At 51.3% G+C, this 19992-nt stretch overlaps 1 protein-coding gene across 1 annotated transcript; it reads left to right on the top strand.

Moving 5' to 3' along the window:
* Positions 1-50: 50 nt before the first annotated feature.
* SLC35C2 (solute carrier family 35 member C2) lies at positions 51-7689 on the top strand. Its single transcript, XM_037402727.1, is given in 12 exon segments — positions 51-248; positions 307-463; positions 1363-1426; positions 1656-1698; positions 1700-1729; positions 1908-2080; positions 2369-2451; positions 2790-2965; positions 3659-3725; positions 3728-3787; positions 3934-4293; positions 5432-7689. Coding segments are annotated over 11 exon segments (1074 nt in total). The 5' UTR covers positions 51-146; the 3' UTR covers positions 4053-4293; positions 5432-7689.
* Positions 7690-19992: the final 12303 nt, after the last annotated feature.

A 19992-nucleotide genomic window follows, 5' to 3' on the forward strand; every position in this document is an offset into this window, starting at 1 on the left:
TGCGCTTCTCCGCCTCTTCCGCCCGGGCCCGCCCCGCCCTGCGCGGCGCGTCACCGCGCTCGGCCCCGCCCACTCGGGCAGCTGCCCCCGGCCCGGCGCGGCCCCCCGAGCACCCACGTTCCCGGGCGCGGCGGCGGGCGGGGCGTATGGCGGCGGGGGCGGGTGGCGCGGCCCTGGGGCGGGCGACGCTTGTGCTGCCGTACTACGGGTTCTCCATCGGCATCACCTTCTACAAGTGGCTAATGAAGGTGCGGGGCGGCGGCGGAGGGCGGGCGGCGGTGGTGACGGCGGCCGTCGGTCCCGCAGAGCTTCCCCTTCCCGCTGCTAGTCACCCTGCCGCACCTCCTCCTCACCTTCGGTCTCTCGGCGTACGCCCGCGCCCTGGCGCGCTGCCGCTCCGGGCGGCCGCGGGGCGCGCTCTCCTGGGCCGACTGCCTCCGCCGGGCGGCCCCCCGCAGGTACGGCGGGGCGGGAGCGGGGCGCTGAGCGGGGGCTGGGGGTGCGAAGAACAGACCGCGGCTTCCGGGCCGGGGCCCTGGGTGCGCTGCGGGGCCGGTGCGGGGGACCCGGGGGCGCGGCGGTGCTCACCGGGAGGACCCGTACGCCGCCTCCGTGCAAGCCGCGTGTCACCGTAACGGCGGCGCGGGGCCGTGTGCAGGGCAGCCCCGGAGCCCGGCTGCCGCGGCGCGGGCGGCCCGAGGGGCGCAGACCCCGCCTCCAGCACAGGGCTCCGGCGGCTCCTCGGCCGTGTGAGGTGTCGGGCCGGTCCCGGCTGTGCCGCCTCCCGCAGAGCGGCGCCCGGGCCGCGGTCTCTGGCGAGGCTTGCAGTCACACGGCGCCCACGCGTCCTCCGCGCCCGTAGCCGTGCTGCCTGTGACGTGGCGGGCGCGGGGTCAGCACAACGGTTCGCTGTTGTAGCGAGCTTGGTACCGGGGAGAGCAGACCGCCACGACAGCCGCCGCAGGAGCAAGGGTGCGTGCTGAGGTAGGTGCCAGGCTACTTCTTCAGGCAGCTTGCGGTGGCCCTCCTGCTGACTGATTACCGTGCTCCGACACGGGCAAAAAAGACATGGTGCGTTCAGCCCCAGGGAGGGCAAGGGCTGCTTCGGCGCTTTTGTGTAGCCCGTGTTCAGCGAGCGCGGTGCTGAGCCCCACTGAAGGCGCAGGCAGCGGGCCAGAAGCTGAAAGAGCTGACGATGGCTGTGCTGTGTGGGTGCTGAAGAGATAGCCTGAGGAAAACGCGGGGTGTTTTCCAGGGTCTGCTCTGCTCTCTGTGTTTGTGGCCAAGTAGCAGGGCTTTGCTTGGGCATTTTTTACGTAGCGGAAGACAGTTAACTTCAGGATTTTCTCTTTGATTCTTTAGCTCTGTCAACTTCCTTGGATATTGCGCTGAGTAACTGGAGCTTCGTATGCATCACTGTCTCCCTGTGAGTACAAATACCATCTTCCCTGGGAGCCTGCTGATGGGGTTTAGAAAGTGCTTTGTCAGGGTCAGTTTCTTGAATGGGTGTGTGGCTCAGAGGGGCTGGTGTGCAGGTTCCTAGATAGCTTGCTGGTAGCAACATAGACGTGGGTAGTCTGGCTCCTGATAGTACTTTGCTGGGAAGGACTACGTCGGAGTCAGAGGAGGTTGACAGTGTATTTTGGTCCTTACAGCTACACGATGACCAAACCCTCTGCCATTCTCTTCATCCTGCTTTTTTTCACTGCTCTTCAAGCTGGAGGAAGTGGTAAGGGTCCCATACAACGCTTTAGGGAAGGAAGAGGTCAGGCACAGGGAAATTGATAGGCAGTACATGTACAGGAAGCATACAAGTAGAGGAAGAACATAGTTATGTAGATGAATCTGCAAGAAGAGATGTGTCTGTTCAGCTCCCTGAGTCTGTAGTGACTCTTGCTCTCACCCAGAGGTTGGCATTGCTGCTGGTGGTTCTTCTCACCGCCAGGGAGCTCTTCATGTTCACCTCCAGGTCCACACAGTTTAACGCGCAGGGGTTCGTGCTGGTGCTGTGTGCCTCTTCCCTTGGGCGTATTCGCTGGACTCTCACGCAGATACTTATGTAGGAGGCTGAACTACGTATGTAGGGCGTTAGGAAGTGTGTGTGGGGGTGCTGGTAATGGGGAGGGGAGTAAGGAGGTGGTAGCCCTTGCTGCAGAAACAAAACATTGTGTAAGGGACAGTGTTTGAAACTTGGGGCGGGGGTTATGTGTTGATGGGTAATGAAGGCAGTTTGGCGTTTGCAGCAGCACAGGTGTGGGCATTACAAATAAGGTGTATGTCTAGGAATGGTACTAACAAAGGCTGTAGGACCTATGTGTATTCCATGGCTTGTTGCTACCTGGTCTCTTACTGATTCTCCTCTTTTGAGGCTCCAGAACCCCACTGATATCATGTTTCACCTGGAGCCGCTCATGTTCCTGGGGCTTTTCCCACTCTTTGCAGTGTTTGAGGGTGCGTGAGTTTATTAAAGCAGGGATAGCTTTATAGAGCGGTTGGGGAGATTGCTTAGCAGTTTGTTGTTGGAGATGATCAATTTAGATAAGTGAACAGCTATGAACTTTACAAAGTAGTTAGAGACCTGGAATCATAAGGACTCGGATATTCTTTATGCTGGCAGAACGTTAAAGAATGCGTAGGAATAGTAGCCTGCCACACTTGTGGAAGTAAGGGCTATGAAGAACTGGCTCCATATCCTGCTATTTTGGAATGTGAGCAGCCCATGCCCACCTTGTTGTGAAGAGTCCTGGGAGTTGGGAAAGATACTCTGCTACTCACTGTCTTGTTCCTAGGCCTGCCTTTGTCCATATCAGAGAAGCTCTTCCATTTCCATGAAGAAGGACTGCCCTTCTCTCTGGTAGGGAAGCTGTTCTTGGGTGGAATTCTTGCCTTTGGTCTAGGCTTTTCTGAATTCCTCTTTGTTTCCAGAACATCTAGCCTCATCCTTTCCATTGCTGGCATTTTTAAGGTAAGGCATGGTTCCTGTGCTAGTACTAGAAGGCAAGTACCAGGTCATCCCTAATGGGCCTCATGTGGTGGGAACTTCTGTAGAGCCTTAGAAATAATCTGTTACTTTGGTCTTCCTTGCACAGGAGCTTGATGCTTTGTCTTGCAGTCTCTGCAGTAAAGTCCCTTGGTCCCTGACAGCAAGGGGCAGAGACTAGTGGCTGTTCTGTAAAAAATTCCATTAAGGTCCAAAGTTTGGTGGGATCTGGGATAGACTAAAACACATGGGCCTCATGGGCAGTGGACAGTGCAGGAGGGAGGAGGGATGTGAAGGATATGCTCTTGCGTCAGACCTGGATGTGAACTAACCACTGGTTTGAGCTGTCTCTAACCTAGCGTGGCAATCCTCCTCTCCTTTGAGGAATCTAGCACACATGCTTTTGAGCTGAATGGTGAGGTGTGAAATTTGTCTGATCTGGAAGTCACGGGATTCCCATGTGGCCAAGCCATGCAGTCAGAGGACTTAAAAACCCACATCCCAGTTTAAGAGGTCATTCTGTTTCTGGAAACTGGTTTTAGAACTCTCTGTGCATGGAAGAATGCACTGATGGAAATCGGTAGCCTGGCATCTTGATCAAGGCTTGAGCTGTAAAACATCTCATGCATATCTCCTCAGGTCCTGCCCTACCACTTGTCGCATTTTTTGTTTCCACAGGAAATCTGCATTTTATTCCTCGCCACACGTTTGCTGGGAGACCGCCTCAGTCTCTTGAACTGGCTGGGCTTGCTGTCTGCCTTTCAGGAATCTCCCTTCATGTCATTCTCAAAGCCATGAATTCCAAAGGTGATTCTGTTTTAAATCCCTTTCTGTTCCTCTGTAGGCATTCTCGTAGCTTCACTAGGAGCTTTGTCTAGTTCCAGCTCCTTGCCAGCGCCAGGTTTGATGGGTAATCTAGCGAGTTTGTCACTAAATGGGCTGTCTGCATGCAGGTGAAAAAGCACTGGAGCTGCACAAAGAGGCCAGTTCTGAGCCTGACCTGGAGCTACTGCTGCACCACACTGAACATGTGGAGGAGGGGGAAGAGGATGCTGAAATCCCACAACACTGAACATGAAGCACAAAGCCCCCTGCTCTGTTCTTACCAAACCTGCCTGACAGCTGTCTAGGAGGAAGGTCCAAGAGTGTCTCTGTCTGTGACCACCGAAAGGAGAGCCAGGGCTCGGTGAGAGAGTCCTGCTGTTCTGCTGCAGTGTGGATCTGGAGGTGCTGCACAAGAAACAGGTGCTATCCCTTTCATACAGAGCAAACCTGGAAGACAAGCCCTCGTTCAGTGGAAGTAGAACACCATGGTGAGACTGCTATAGAAAGCTTATAAAGGAATCCTGACGGCTACATGTTGAGACTGTAGACCATGAGGTGCAGAATGAGCGTGGATATGTCTGGAGTGCAGGCTGAGCGGTTCAGGGATGTTTTTAGTGTTGTTTAGGCTTTATCTTCAAAAGAGAAGGTAGATAATACCTTCCCAGCCTTTCTTTATGGTTCTGCTAAGTAGGCACTCCCATCTTGGTGGGAGCAGATGACTATATATAAATCTGTAGACTCATCCCAGTGAGAAGGAGCGTTTGTGCCTGGTGACCTATGTGTTCTCTGTGTGTAGTAAGAACAGAATTAAGTGCTGGTATTTGGGACCAATTGAACATAGCCAAATTATGTTGGCAGGAAGAAGGACAGGGATGCATGAGCGCTTCTGGTCCTGCAGGCAGAGGGGAGAGAGAGCAGTATCGCAGGAGATCGAACTTGAGCAATAAGCTTATCAGAAAGTATGTGGGTATTTGATGGGGGATTTTTTGTTTTTTAAATAAACCTTTTCTGATTCCCTTTTGTCTGCACATTATGCACCTATGTTTCATCAAGCAGAGGTGGTTTATCTTTCAGCTTTCCTTTCAGACCCACACTGACATTACTACTGCATGCCAAATTACTTTTGAGGCCTGGCACAGAAAATACTCGCCCATAAACAGGATCCTTGATCTCCAGGACTAGGGGGAAGTTTGTTCGGGGAAGGAGAATGGTGCAGGAGTTAAGATGTGTCTTTTTACTTTCTGCTAAGCCACAAGTAGTTTTGGGCAGGTGGCTGGTTTTTTGCATGGCAGATTTTTCACCTCTCTGAAAGTTTTGTCCAATGCTAGTTTTTGGAGTGGAAGTTAACCTGAGCGAGCTTCCCACAGGCGTAACAGCACAGTCTTTCTCCTGAGAGGAGCTGGTTGTTAAAGTGAGCTTCTCGTATTGTGTTTGAGAACATGAACCTTTTTGGCTAGACTGTCCCTCTGTTTATCTTGTTTCATAGTTTTCAGATACAAAGTCTTTCCTGATGACTTTAATCAAGAGCATGTTCAGCAAAAAACTGGTTCTGAAGAAGAAAACTTTTGTTAATAATGATCATCTTTAATAGTGTTCTAATAGATGCTGTAACTTCCTTTGGAGCAGACAGCAGGTGGTGCAACTACCTCCCATAAAGCCACCCAACCAGCAGTTCCAGGCCAGACTGGCACACCAAGGGATCTTGTGCACCAAGTAGATGCCTGGAGCTGAGAGTGACGTTTTCTGTCCCTAGCTGGATTTCTTGTGTGATGCTTCCAGCAGAATTCACCCTGTTTTCTGGTAGGCATAAACCCCAAGCACTAAATACCGTGTACTTGATGTGGCACAGTGATGCTTTCCACACACGATCTGCATTTAGCAATATTGCAGCTGCTTGTTGTGTTTTGCTTCCCACTCCCCTAGAACTGAACCTCGGGCATCCTTCTACTGGGATTTCAGGTCCCTGTGAATCCAACGTAAAGGTGACTTTGTTCACAGGCCAGGATTTGCACCAAATAATAGTACTTGAAGATGAAATTTGATTGTGCCAATGAAAGTACTTGTGAACTGTAGAGCCCTGTAACCTGTTGCTTCCAGTCTTGTTTCCTCTTTAACAAGGGAATGCCTTAGAACCTAGTATCCACACTTAGTGTGTCTGATCTAGACAGCTTTTTGGCGACAAATAGGACACTGTCATTCACTCCAGTGAAGTGTGCTCAGTGCAGCGTTTGGGACAAGCAGTCAGTTCTGCACCTGTCGCTGGGAAGTTGCCAGCTGCTTGCTTCCAGGGAGATGAGGTAAACATCTATTTCCTTGATCAGTAAAATTTTGTTCTTTTCAGAGACAAAGAGAAACCTGGAAATAAGAACATAGAAGTATCTATTGCTTCGTGATTTTGCCACAGTGTGTGTACAGGTAGTCAGTCCAGTTTGCTTGTGAGATTGACCAGGCATCGTTCATCTCTCTTTGAAAGAATCCGATTATAGTTCCTTCTGGTATCCAGACAGGAATGGCAGAGAATCTCTGTCCTATTCCTGCCCATGAATTTAAAAAGCCCTTCTGCAGAGTTTGATGATAATTAATACTTCATTTCTCCTTGAGATTCAGTGGAGGAAGAATTTTTCCTCTAGCCTCAGAATGTAGGTAGGGATCTTGTAGTACAAGGAGGTTCATGGTAGGGCATATTCTGCAGGTGCTTCTGTGACCAGCACACAGCAAGGAAGCCCTAATTCAGCTCATGCTCAAGTACTGCTGCTGCTTTTCTGGGTCTGCAGTGCTAGGGTGGAAGGGTTTTTCACTCTGGCAGGTTGGGATTTGCTGAAGGTGGTCCTGGAAGGATTCCTGCCTGGGACTCTAATCTACAAGGTCCTCTGCTTCTGGGAAAGCACTGCTGTTTTACAGCCTTTGTATGACTTCCCTGTGTAGTTCTCTCTACAGGAACCTTGCTGGGGTAGAGATGACTGTGCTGTGACTGCTTTCTCCCTTCATCCCTCCAACACTTGACTTCCTATGTCCCAGCTTCTCTTAGGAGTAGTGCAAGAACAAAGTTGCTTCTTAGCTCCCTGTGAGCACCTGGTAGGTCCTGTGGGGACCTCTTCTTTAAAACATGTCTGACAGGACTGCTGGCCGCAGCAGTGCTGCCACCAGTCTGAAAGCTTTACCTGGGGCTCGTACCTTTATCCCCAGAATGCAGTCAGAAGGTCAGGACTAGAGCAGACCCAGTGTCAAACAAATCAAATGGTAATTAGACTGTGTGTAAATGTGGTTCTTTTTGGCCCAGACCAAGAAATTGTCTGAACAGCCAGCTGTGTCCCCAATATCCCTGTTACTCCTGCTGCAATACATGTAAAATGGAAGTGCCACACTACTCCAGCAGATACATGGTAGATGTTTCTGCACAGGCTTATGGAGCAGAGCTGACGGGACTTGAGAATCCCAGGCAAGAGAATGCTCTAGCAGTTTCTGAAAACTGCAGTGATGCTTCCCGTCCTCTCAATTCCACCTTTTATCTTTTCATTCTGCCCTGTGGGTGGAGCTTAAGTGCTTGCAGGTCAGGGACTGTGGGTCTTTGCCTTTGCACATAGAGTTGGGATTTTAAATTATGATGTGCTTTAAAATAGTTAAAATGTAAAAACTTTTTGTTTGTTTTTGTTTTATTCCTGAGGATTGGTTTCTGCATTCTTTTCATGAAAAGAAAGGGGGGAGAACATACACTGAAATCTGATATCCCTATTCTAGATGAATTAAGGGGAAAAAAATAGCAACTAGATCTCTGTATTTATGGATGTTTTACCTTTTGTGGGGTATGTTTGTCAGTTAATGGTGTTGGGTACCAGATTAATTGCTAGATGTAGGTGATGAGTTCAGCAGCAGATGTTCAGGAAGAAGAATGTAGAAAGGATGGGTAGTAGTCTGCATCAAATATCTCATGATACATTTCTTAGGCTGTAAGGTATAGTATTCAAGGAACTTGCAGTGAAGAGCTGTTCCTGCAAAACTGGCCAAGATATAGAACTTAGAATCAGCATATCCAAAGGATGTTTAGACACTAAATAACTGTTCTGTTAGGAAAATCTGGGGGCAGATACCCTGATGGGGGGAGCCTGAAGAAGTTACACTGTCCTGCATACCTGTGGGAGATAAACTTAATGTGTACATGGCTTTTCTACTGCTCTGAAGGTCCTTTTTTGTCTGTTTTATGCTAGAACTACTCCTACCATTCACATGAAATGGCACATTGATTTAATAACATCATTTGGGATAGCATGTTCCCTGCTGGCCAAAGCTCCAGAATGTTAGAATTACAAGGTCTAGATTCAGTCAGGCTTGCTAGAATATGGTGGGAAGGGGCAGCTCTTTCACATCTTCAGAAGCTATTTGAAGCGTGGAAAAAATTGCATGATAACACATCAGAGAGAGAAGGCAGGAGGCCCCAGGGTGAGCATAATTGGAAAATGCATTTTCTTCTTGAGCCCTGATAGCTTTGGGAGTCTTCTAGTAGTGGGAGTCTTCTAATAGTAGGAGTCTTCAACTCACCTTACATATGATTCAGCCACTGAATCTCTGTTCCTTTAGCTTCTGCTTGAACAGCTAGATCAAAAATTGTATGACAAGCAGAGGTCCATCTGTGTACTAGCCTTGAGTCAGGCCTCGGTGAGGTGAAGGCTCATGGGCTGGCCCCAGCATGCTACAAAGAGGTGAGAATAGACACTGTTCACCCTCTGGCACCTCATTCCACAAGTGACCAAAGCAGGAATGCTAAACATGTGCCCAGCTATGTGTTAAAGACGTAGTCCTGCTCTTTGGTTGAAGAGAGGATCTGCTTGGAGTCCTATCAGGAACCATGCAGCTTGACCAATTTTGGGGGTCTGCTGAGGCCTCTCTGCTGCAACTGAGAGTTCTTTTAGCATCTGTGCATCAGCGTGTTTGAGCAACAGTCCTGGATCTAAATTGCTCTCTCTAGCCTGGAGCATTCCTGCTGAGGTCTGTGTTCACCTACCTTCATGGTGCTGTCCTGCACTCCCAGCCATGTCTGCAGGGGTAGCTGTAGATCTGTAATTTAAGAATGAAATGCGCCTTCTTCACTGGAGTTGTAGAGTGCCAGCATAGAGGTTTGCACTTAAAAACATTGTAATGTTGGGTATAAATTTCATTGCTGCAGGTGCTTGACAGGGCTTACCAAACAATAAGCAGTGAGCAGCTCTGCTTAAGTCTCTTCAACTTCCTGCCATTAACTGACTAAACAGAGGGGGCTTTTGCACTCTAAACTGTTGTTGAGTGCTTGGTGTTGCCTGGGAAACATAGAAGGAAAATTAAAGGATCCTATTGTTTGTGGGTTTATCTTGCTTTTGTAACAGCTTCTGGTGAGAGCCTCAACTCTACAAAGAAGGCAGCACAATGTGTATGTTCCCCACACCCCCTGTGCCTGCGCTGCTGTTCTTGGTCCAAGATCTGCTTGCTTTGCTTTTGTTCACCCACATCCGCTGTGTCTGTCCATTCTGCATCACTCTTCAGCACTGGCAGAAGCACCACATGATGACGAATGGGCAAATTCTGCAATTTGTGGTGAGTGGGACTCACCACTCTCAGTGACTTGAGACCAGTTCTCCATCACAGATTTCAAGGCTGTGATTAAAGATGCAGAGGTGAGGCACAAGGCAACAAAACATAGTCGTGCTGGTGCCATGGGGAAACAAAGGTTGACTTTAAAGCAGTGAGGCACAGCCATCCTGGTGGCCAGAGCTGTTGTCCTCACCTCTCTTCCCCTACCCATTGCACCTCTGAGCCTTCCAGAAGCACTTCCATTTGCTACATTTGGAAAAGCAACAGGTTAGGGGCAGAGTGCCTGTGATGAATGCTTTCCTATCATCTTTTGACAGGGGTTGGAACTGAATGATCTTTAAAGTCCCTTCCAACATAAACCATTCTATGATTCCCTGCTGCTTGTTCTACCCTGCCTTTGCCTTCACTGGCTACTGTGTCTGCAAGGCTCTACTGCACTCAGAGCTTCACCAGGGCCCAAATATGGTGGCCTGAGGCTCACTTGGTGAGGACTTCTAGTGGAGAGTGTCATATGGTGCAGGGCTGAGCACTGTTCTTGGCTGTTTCAGTACTTGCTCTTGGCAAGAAATGTTTTAGAAACAAAGTGGAAGCACTGGCTGCATGGAGAGCCTGTATGAATCCACCATGAAGCTGATGGTGATGCTTTTCCATTTTATGGGCCTGATGCTCTCCTAAGTGCCCCCTTCCTGGGACTCTGCCTAAGACATCTTGGTACTCCAGCTCTGCCCAAGACGTCTTGGTACTCCAGCTCCGCCCTGGAGCACTCAGAGCAAATGCCGATTGCTTGCAGTTAGGTGTACCTGGTTTTGCAGGCTAAGGTAGCGCAAGTAGCAAGTTTGGTGTCCATCAGCGAGCAAAGTAAAAAGGCTTTGGCAGGGGTCCATGCAGGACCTGGCAAGAAGGAAGGGGTAAAAGCTTTGCGATTCTTTGGGAAGATGGCAGTGTTCCTCTCCAGGCAACTGCACTGGGGCATAGTGTGGGGTGCCTTTCTGTCCACATATTCCTTGGCTCCCCTCCCCAGCAGCCTCAGCGGTTGAGGGGGGGGCTCCTAGGTGGGAGGTCACTACCTACCTCCTAGGGTCAGTTCCCGGAATGGGTCTATAAGGGAAGTTGGCAGGCCTCATCCTGACTTTTGCTGAAACTGAGGTTGTGCCTTCAAGCTGAGTGACCCTGCACCTGGATGTGGTCTCGCTCAGGCGCAAGACTAGGATGCTGGGTGGCTTCTAGGGAGTATGGCAGAGTTGCGAGCAAGCTGAGGAGGTGTGGGGTGGGACTGTATGCTGGTGCAGGCTAGTGCAGCGGAGTGTTAAAGTAGCAGCACAGCCTGTCTGTTGAACACTGTCTCACTTGAATGGGCAGGAACGTTTAATGAAGAAATAACCCCTGCGCACTCTCTTTCATATAAGGAAAAAACGCTACTGTGCACTGAAAAACGCCAGAAACAGAGAAAGAGGCAGGGATGAAGGACTTAGAGGAGGAGACAGGAGTGCTCAGCAGTGACACAAAGAAAATGAGAAGGCACAATCTTGTAGTGAAGTGCAGACTGTAGGCCTGAAGAGGTAGGCTTGGAGTCTACTTGAGGAGATGACATGGAAGTATGGAAGGGGTGGTACTGGGGAGTGGGGCCTGGGAGTACCAGTAGATCCTGTTTGTCTCTGGAAATAACCCCGTGTGGCTGTGCAGGTCTTTGGCCTTGTACAGAAGCCTCTTGTTTGCTGAAGCTGTTTCAGACTTGGATCCATGTAGTGGGCTTGAGATTGGAAACACTGAGTAAACCTAGCCCTGTGTGCAGGCGCAGGGCTGTAAGGTGTCCTGCCTTTTGGAGGTCCCTTCGTGCCACAGCATGGGCTCTGCAGTCTTCTGAGGGCTGATGAAGCTCATGGATCATGCAGACTGTTTTCTGATGAGCTCCAAGCCAGAGGCCGCTTTAGGAGATGGGAGAAGAATCATTGTGTGACACAGTTTGGTTCTGCCCCCCTTCCTCAGAACTGGAACCATCCTTGAGAACTGCAGTGCTGGGGAGATATGTGTGTGCACACAGCAGCTTGGATGCCCGAGGCCCTTTGGTGGGGAGAGCATGCACACATGTGTCTGTGCCACGTGGGCCCACGTACACACTGATGCTCAGCCACACGCAGGAAATAGGGAGCTGTGGCTGAATATTGGTGGCATTTGAACTATTTAAGCAGCGGAAGCAAAGCCGAATTAATCTCAGAGGTGCTGCAGTCCTTCCACAAACTGTTCTTGTCTGTAAGACCAGGTGTTTACATGTGTGCTCATTTTGCCCCTCTACCCATTCCCCTGGGAGACCTTTTTATTTGAAGAACAACAGATGCTTGGCTTCCTGCTGAAATTTCAGTACAGTAAACATCCTGAGGGCAAGGAGGAAGTGTCCCTGCAAACCCCTCTGCTCTCCTCTGGTCCTCTGCTCAGCAAACAAGGTAACATCAGCAAGCTTACAGTGGGAAAGCCAGCTTGGCTCCAAGGCACACAGGAGTAGCAAGGCAGAGCAGTGACGTGGGGACGGGTGTGCAGTAGCTGTGCTTCATTTCTTGTTTCAGCTATCTCTGTAGTTTTTATGACTACATATGGTTTGTGGTTGGTGCCTAGTGGGGTGGGGAAAGGGGAGCTCAGGGTGCAGATGGCTGGAAGGCTGGTTACCAGCCTGCCTGGGGCCATAAAGGGCTCACATTCATCTGCGACCTTTGCGGTGGCCGATAATTGCCCCTAACTCTATAACCCTACTTCCGCATTGAGGCTCGTTTTTGTTCATCATTGGGGTATGCAGGTTTTGGTGGTCACAGCCTTGGGTCTCTGCAGTCCAGGAAGCTGAAAGAACCTTTGCTCCTAGTCTGCACCATGTGCTTGGAGTGATGCTAACCTGAGAGATTCTGTGTTCTGCAGTCGCTTGGGGAGTCATATTTTTTTGGGAGGTGAACTGTTTGTCATGCTTTGCATTAGTGAAGATGATGGAGCCAAAACTGAGCTGTGTCTGGGTCTTAGGAGAGTGGTGGTGTTTCTGGTGGTGGCCCCTGCTGGGGGACCAGTTGTGCTGCATGCAGTTAAGGCTCCTGTGAAAAGTCTTGCTTTTCCAACAGGACAGGTAGCTGTACACTCACCTCCCTTCTCCCAAAAGGTCATCTTGTTGCCAGCAGCCAGGACCTCTAAGTGCCTGGCAGGGCAGGCTGGCCTCCCTCTGGACCTTGCCAGGAGCAGAGGCTGCTGCCAGCTTCTGACTGCTCGCCCAGTGAAAAGTAGCAGATGTGACCATGTGATTGTTATTGAAAATCACAAGCAGGAAGATGCAGCCAAGCCCTGTAATTGCACTAATTGGAGCCATCATGACGAACATGCTAAGAGCCACTCTGCTGGTCTCAGCCTAGTAATTCTTCTAATCTCATGTTTTGGCACCTGCTCTACCACCCTGCACAAGGCAGACCCACCTGCCGTGTGGATATAATTCACTGCGTAACGGGAGCTGGAAGTTATGTCCCTTGTCCTGTGGAGCTGCTGCTTTGTTTCTAGGTGTTGAAGGTCTGCAGTGGAACTGCCCTGGGAGAGTGAGATGGAGCCTGTGCCAGGCGCTGGCAGCTGTGCGCTGCACAGCACTCTGCGTGCAGCCTTGAATTCTCCCTCTGTGTCAGAAGACAAGATGGGTCAGCCGTGGCCAAGCAGGAGCTTCCTGGACTCTGAAAGTATGCAAGTAGGGAAGCAAGTGTTCAGCTGTCAGAATGGCAGGGTCTGGGGGGCAGCAAAGTGTGTGTTGTGAGGGGAGGGGACTGTGTAGCTGATGCAGGCAGCTGACGTTTTGCCTCATCGTGCCCTGTGATTTTGGAGCCAAGAGACTCTCCTCCTATGCTGAGTTAGAGATCACAGGATAATTCAGGTGGGAAGGGACCTCAGCAGTTCTTTACTCAGGCAGGGTCAACTCTTAAGATTAGGCCATTTTGCTTCATCCAGACAGGTCTTGAAAATCTCCCAGGTGGTTTTCTCCTCTCCTCTCTGGACCCCTGTTTCAATGCTTGACTGTCCTCATGAGAAAGAGGTTTTTCCTTATCTGTTCTGAACATGTCTTTATAGTGATGCCCATTGTCTCTTATCCTCCCACTGAGCACTGCTGATAAGAGCCTGCCTGTGTCTTCTCAGATAACTTCCTTGTAGGTACTGATAGATTGCTATGAGGTTCCCCTGAAACCATCTCTCTCCAAGCTGAACAAACCTCGTTCCTTCTGCCTTTCCTTATAGGACAAGTGCTTCGAGCACTGAGTTCCTTGGTGGTCCTTTACTGGACTCCCACTAATTTGTCCATGTTTTTCATGTGTTGGAGGCAGAAACAGCGTGCAGTATTACTTCATGGGAACTGACAAGTACTGGTATAAAGGGATAGTCACTTCCCTTGATGTACTGGCTGTGTTCCTCTGGTACAGTGTAGGATGCTGCTAGCTGCCTTTACTGCCAGTACATACAATGTTCGATGTGTTGTCTACCAAGGTGCCCAGGTTCTTTTCAGATGAAGAGTGGGAGAGCTAAGGATGATCCTGGAGGCACTTGGACAGAGCCCTAGCATGCCCCAATATGTGTTTCAGTCTGCTGCCTTGGCGTGGACCCTGCAGGGGTGTTTCCTCCAGAGGGAGGAACCACAGCCAGCTTGTGAATCTTTGGTGGGACCGTCCAAGCCCCAGGTGCTGGAGTTTGGCATCCACAGAGTCTCAGCTTTGAGGTAGGTCAGAAATGAAGATCCTGGACTCTAGGAACCAGGTTGTGAGGAATAGCAGGGGCTGGAGGTCCAGGCGATCTTGAGGGCTCTAGAGCCCCCTAGGGAGGAAAGAAAACGGGCACAGGGTTAGAGACTTCATGTGGTTTTGGAGGATTTGACTTGCTATTTTTGGTAAGTTAGGGTTGGCGACATAGGAGCCAGGACTGAAACGGGAGGGCTCAGCTGCAAGACTGTACAGTGCTCTGCTCTGTCACTGTGCTAGCAGGGCTGATGGCTGGTTGTCCAGACTGTGAGACGGGTGCAGGCCTGTCTGGCTAGTAACCTCTGCAGGCATGGACTGCTCCCAGTTTTGAGTTGTGTACAGCAGGTCCTGAACCTCTCCTTGGCCTCTGCATATCCCATGGAGATAGATACTGCACCTGCCCAGCCCTCTCTGTGGGAGAATGAATCCTGCAAACCCAACATAGCTTCTGCCCAGGGACACAGGACACAGATCTTTGGCTTCCGCTGACACTGCTGAAGTTCTCCCCACATGCCCTGTCCCTCCCCAGGCACTTGTCCTTAACCTGCCAGTGCCTCCTTCAGTGGTTGCAGCATCTGACCCCACATCTGCAGGGTGGGGTCAGATTCCCCTTGTAGCTCCAATACTCCTGTACATCTGCTCTCTTGGATTCATTCAAAGCCTCACTCTTCCAGCCGTATGGGATCAGAGGCTGCAGCTGCACTCCCCAGCCAGCCATGGGGCCAGGGGAGGCGATTGCGTGCTGGCAGTCCGATGGGCTTTGGTGTGGGCAGTGGGGACAGTGCAATGAGAAAAAAGCACATGTGAGGAGAGGGCGTGGGGGCATCTTGATGTCTCTCCTTGCACTAGCCTCACAGGGAAGGGACACATTGCTACAGCCAGGGGTGACCCTGGCCAAGCCAGCAGCCAACCCCATGTAGTAGTGCTGCCTGTTGTGGGTTTGGGCAGAGGCAGCCCAAAGGGAAGCACTGACGTTCCTGGCTCTGTCCCCAGGTGCCAGGTGAAACCAGTGGCTGCTTGTAGGCCTGGGATTCCTGGGGTTGTTCCTGCTGCAGTCTAGTCACAGGGGGGACATCATGCAGAGAAGCTCCCTAGAAGCTCCCTGTTTCTTGCAGGCATCAAGGATGCCTCCTTACACAGTACTGTCTGTAGCTTGTGCTTGCAGTTCCATAGATTTTTAAGGCCTGAAGTGACCATTCATTTATCTAGGGCCCCTGTGTAATTCCAAGAAAAGAAATACCATTGCTCTGTTTTGCCTGTAATGAACCCAGTGTCTCTCAGCTGATGCATCTTCCATGACAGGGTGGAGGGTGCAAGGAAGCAGAGCAGATGGCAATTCTCAGGTAGCGTGGCCCAGTGCTGTGTTTCCTATTTACACTTTGCTTGACTACAGGCTCCAGCCTCTTTCTTTTATTAACAAAGTTAGAGAACTCTCTCTCTCCCAAGTATTTTTTCTCTTGAAGTGCTTATAATCAAAGCACCTCTCAGGCTCCCTTTTTGGTGAGATAACAGACTGAACTCTGGCAAGTGTTTTCTCCAGCCTCCAAATCACATTTTTAATTATTCTGCACATCCTCCATTTTTTTCAAAAACCTTTCAGAGATGTGGGCACCATACCTGACTTGCAGTGCCATGCAGGGAGGAACCCTGCCAGCCTGCTCCCACTCATTGCTCCCCATCAATGTCTCTGGGCTTGCTACCAGCATGTCCCCTACTGAGGCTGCACAGGAGGCACAGGGTGCTCTCTGCGAAGTAAAAAGGACTCTGATGGGGTCCCATGAAAGATTCATTTCCTCTCTACTAGATGCTGGCCCAGGTAGGTCAACGCTCTTGTCATCACCCACTGAGGTTCTTCCAAGGCACTGTCCCTCCAGGTCAGCAGTTACTGGAAGATAAAAGACCAGGGAGCAGCAGGTTGCTGGGAATTGCACCTACCATTGTCCTCTTGCCATCGTCATGACACTACCCCTGGATCAGCTACCTTTCTCGCTGCCACATCACCCCCAGAAAGGCAAACAAAGAGGGGCTTTGAGCAGAGAACAGGGCCAGGGGGAAAGGCAGCTGACCAGGAAGGGCAGAGAAAGTGGACACTGAAAACAAGGAACGTGGATGGTTAAAGGTGACAATCACAGAATGGCTGAGGTGGGAAGGGAGCTCTGGAGGGCATCTTGTCTGACTCCCTGCTCAAGCAGGGCCACCTAGAGCTGGTTGCCCAGAACCGTGTCCAGACAGCTTTTGAGTATCTCCAAGGGTGGCGGCTCCGCAACCGCTCTGGGCAACCTGTGCCAGCGCCCGGTCACCCGCACAGTGGAAAAGTGTTTCCTGATGTTCAGAGGGAACCAACCTCCTGTGTTACAGTTTGTGCCCATTGCCTCTGGTCCCGTCACTGGGCACCGCTGGGAAAAAGCCTGGCTCCCTCCTCTTTTCACCCTTCCTTCAGGAATTTATGGACATTGACAAGTTCGCCCCGAGCCTTCTCTTCTCCCGGCTGAACAGTCCCAGCTCTGTCAGCCTTTCCCCACATGTGAGGTGCTGCAGCCCCTCCGCAAACTTTGTGGCCCTTTGCTGGGCTCTCTCCAGTATGTCCATGTCTCTCTTGCGCTGATGGGTCTGGCACTGGACACAGGACTCGCATGTCTGGCCTCACCGGTGCTGAAGAAAGGGGAAGGATCACCTCCCTCAGCCTGCTGGCAATGCTTTGCCTAACGCGCCCCAGGGCATCATCAGCCTCCCTTTTGGCAAGGACATGTCACCAGCTTCTGTGAAGGCACAGGGATGTGCAGCTGGATGGCAGGAGTGCAAGAACTTGCCCCATCTGGCACTGCAAGAGGGTTTGCTGCGGCACAGAGCTGTTCTACAAGACCTACTCTAGCATAAGTAGCCCTGCCACCTCATCTTGTGCTTTCCAGCCTAGCAGAGCTGGGTAACTGCTTTATCCATCAGAGCTCCTTGCATTAACAGGCAGTAATTGGCACCTGTGTTAAAGAGCCTGCTTTCAATTAGTGCTGAATGCATCTCAAACTCCAGAGCTGGGAGATTACACGGGGGAGGAGTGGTAATGCTCGTGTTTGCTCTCTGTCCTTCCACCAGGTGCTCCTCTTCCCCTAGGGATGAAGCATTTTTTGCATTTCTTACTTGTGCCTTGAATCTGCAAAACCACCGGCAAGGGCTACATGGGAAGCTGTGGCTACGCCTCTGGGAGCACAGGACAGGCACAGCCGGCACAGTGCTCGGCTCTCGGCTTCCTTGCATGGATGTTTCTTACAGAGGCCTCTACTACAAATCCTACAGGGAATGAGGGGGTAGCAAGGTGTGGGAAGGAACTGGTCTTTGTAGATGGTGGTGGTCCCTCAGCCCCGTGCAGCAGCACCCCTGGGAGCATTCCCAGACTGTCCCCTCAGCTGCACATCCCTCTGGCTCCTGCCACATCGGCACTGTCCTGGGTGCTGCCCAACGACCTTTGTCGCCATTCATCACTTCTGACCCAGTAAATTCCGCACCCTTAAAATGCACGGGGAATTCTTCTCTGTGTTTTAGTCATGAGGCCTTAAATTTCCGTTTGTTTTGTGGGTGATGAATGGACAGTTGGGGTTGGTGCTGGAGCCAGGGGGTGGGGGACAGTGAGGGGGGGGAGAGCTCTAGGTAGGGGCTGGGGTGGGCTGCGGGTGGGCTCCCTCCCACAAGCTCTGCACCAGGGCCCATGTGAGGTGACAAGAGGTGCCCACTTGTGAGGCAACAGCTGCCTGGGGCTCCCCTTCCCAGCAAAACTCCCTGGTTCAGTTCGTAACGGCAGGCAAGGGAGGGATTTGGAGGGGCTAAGTCAGAAAGTTGGGGCTTTATTCCTGCACTGTGGGGAGAGTTTGATGTCTGGGAGTGGGGAGGGAGCTGCTGTGGGGGATGCTACAGCAATTGGTTGCACTACAGAAGCAGGGCTGGGAGTCTGGGGCCCTTCAGCTGCCTGAAGGACTGATTCAGACAGTGGGTAAGGAGCCCTGACGTCAGGAAACAGGGATGAATGGGGATCCTGTGCAAGGAGTGAGGGCAGTGGAATGAGGAATAGAGCTGGGATGAGTGGTGGAAGTGCAGAGGGCTGTGTTGGCATCCAAGGAATGCTGTAGCTTTATGGTGGGAGAAGCCCTGCTTGATGCTGGAAGCTAGGTGGCTCTTGTAAGACAGCCATTGCTAACAGTGAGGTCCAGGACGGCTGGGAGCAGGCACCAGCCATCCCTGGGGAGGCTGGCCCAGCACAACGTCAGCATACAGCAGTGGAGGGAAGACACAACATGTTTGAGATGGCAGCTGTTGCCCAGTGCTGGGAGTGGCCCTCCTGAAGGCAGTGACTTTATTTACCACTGATCTGTATGTGTTGCTGTGAAAGTCCCTCTTCAGCCAATGCACTGTTTGCTGCATCTGTGCTGCTTCTGCCTTTCTTCTCCCCGATAAATTGGAGGCAAAGGCTGCACCTGCACCACAGTGCTTAAACTGTGGAGATGGGGCCGGGGGGGCACGGCCATCACTGCATGGTTTGCTTCCTCCTTTCTCTGTGTGCCTGTGTTCTTGCAAATGTAGTTTTAGGTCAGCCTTGCAGCACTTTGGACCTGTCAAATGGTTTTAATACGGGATGTAAGCTTCACTGCATGACTCTTGTCCCACACTTGAGTCTCAGAGCCCTTTCTTGAGCAATAACCAATTCTTGGTCTAAGCTGCTCCACCTGCACTGCCAATGCATTTAGTTTTTCCCCTCTTCCATGTCTTTTCAGGGTGTAGGCCACGGGGAAGAGTCTGTGAGAGGCCTCCAGCTCTGTTCTGCTCCTGGGCATGGTGCAGCAGCCATTCTGCTGCCCTATACCTCCAGCACTTGCATAAGTGGCAGGAGTAGGCACGGAAGGAGTTAAACAGTGCTGGAAAAATTGGTATTTAATCCACTGCTGTCCCTTCTAGCAAACCTAGATGGGAAAATGCCTCCCTGTTGGAAATAGTGCCTCTCAGAAATGGAAATGCAGGACGGCTGGGGATTAGGGTGCCTATCACTGGAAATGGGTTTCTTATCATCTCTCTGAGCTGAATTGGTGGGACAGCCTCAGAAAATTGAATTGCCTTCCCTGTTTCTGTCTCCGCCATTGCATTCCTCCTGTGGTCTAGCTTTGCACCGGCCTTCCCAGCCTCTGGCCTCCCGTGTCCCCATCCTCAGCAGAGCAGAGGCTGCCTCCAAGAAGGTGCGTGCTTGTGGAGGAGGGACTTTCCCAACTGGAAGGTGGACAGGGGTGGCTACATCTGGGAAGATTCATCCTTTGGATTCTCAAGGCCAGGACAATATAGTCCCTCTTCCCAAGCTTCCTCTGACCTTGCGAGGACAGTGGTGGTCTGGCAGGGACCAGCTTAGGACAGCATGACTGAAGGTGTGAAACGAACAGAAGTCATCAGGCACAACTGGAAATGAGAGCTGGTGATGAGGAACTGGGGGTGGGGCAGGGGGAGAAAGATGAAAGCCAGAACACATGAAATAATTGCTGGCCGTCAGGGCAAAGCCCCAGCCAAGGGCCTGGTTCTTCTTGCAAGGGCAGGCTGTGCTGGGGTTGCAGAGGCTTGCTGTCTGCCCTGTGAAAGAGTAGAAGTCCTCCTTTCTTCCTAGGGTGCTGTTCTTGTCCCCTGCTGAAGGATTGACTCACATTGCTGACAAATAATGGGAGAAAGGTTACCTTTAATCATGCAAGTGCTTCCTTATATGCTATGGGGCTACTGCCAGGTCTAGCAGTGTCAGAGGGATAGGGAGCCTTCATGTCTGCAGCAAAGGAAATTATGGAAAAAGGCATTATTTGAGGACCCTGTTAAAGAGCCAGTTTCTGGAGTGGCATGCAGATTTGCTCATTGATCTCTAGCAGCTTC

The sequence above is a fragment of the Falco rusticolus genome, chromosome 10 (assembly GCF_015220075.1).
Source record: "Falco rusticolus isolate bFalRus1 chromosome 10, bFalRus1.pri, whole genome shotgun sequence".
Lineage (NCBI taxonomy): Eukaryota > Metazoa > Chordata > Aves > Falconiformes > Falconidae > Falco > Falco rusticolus.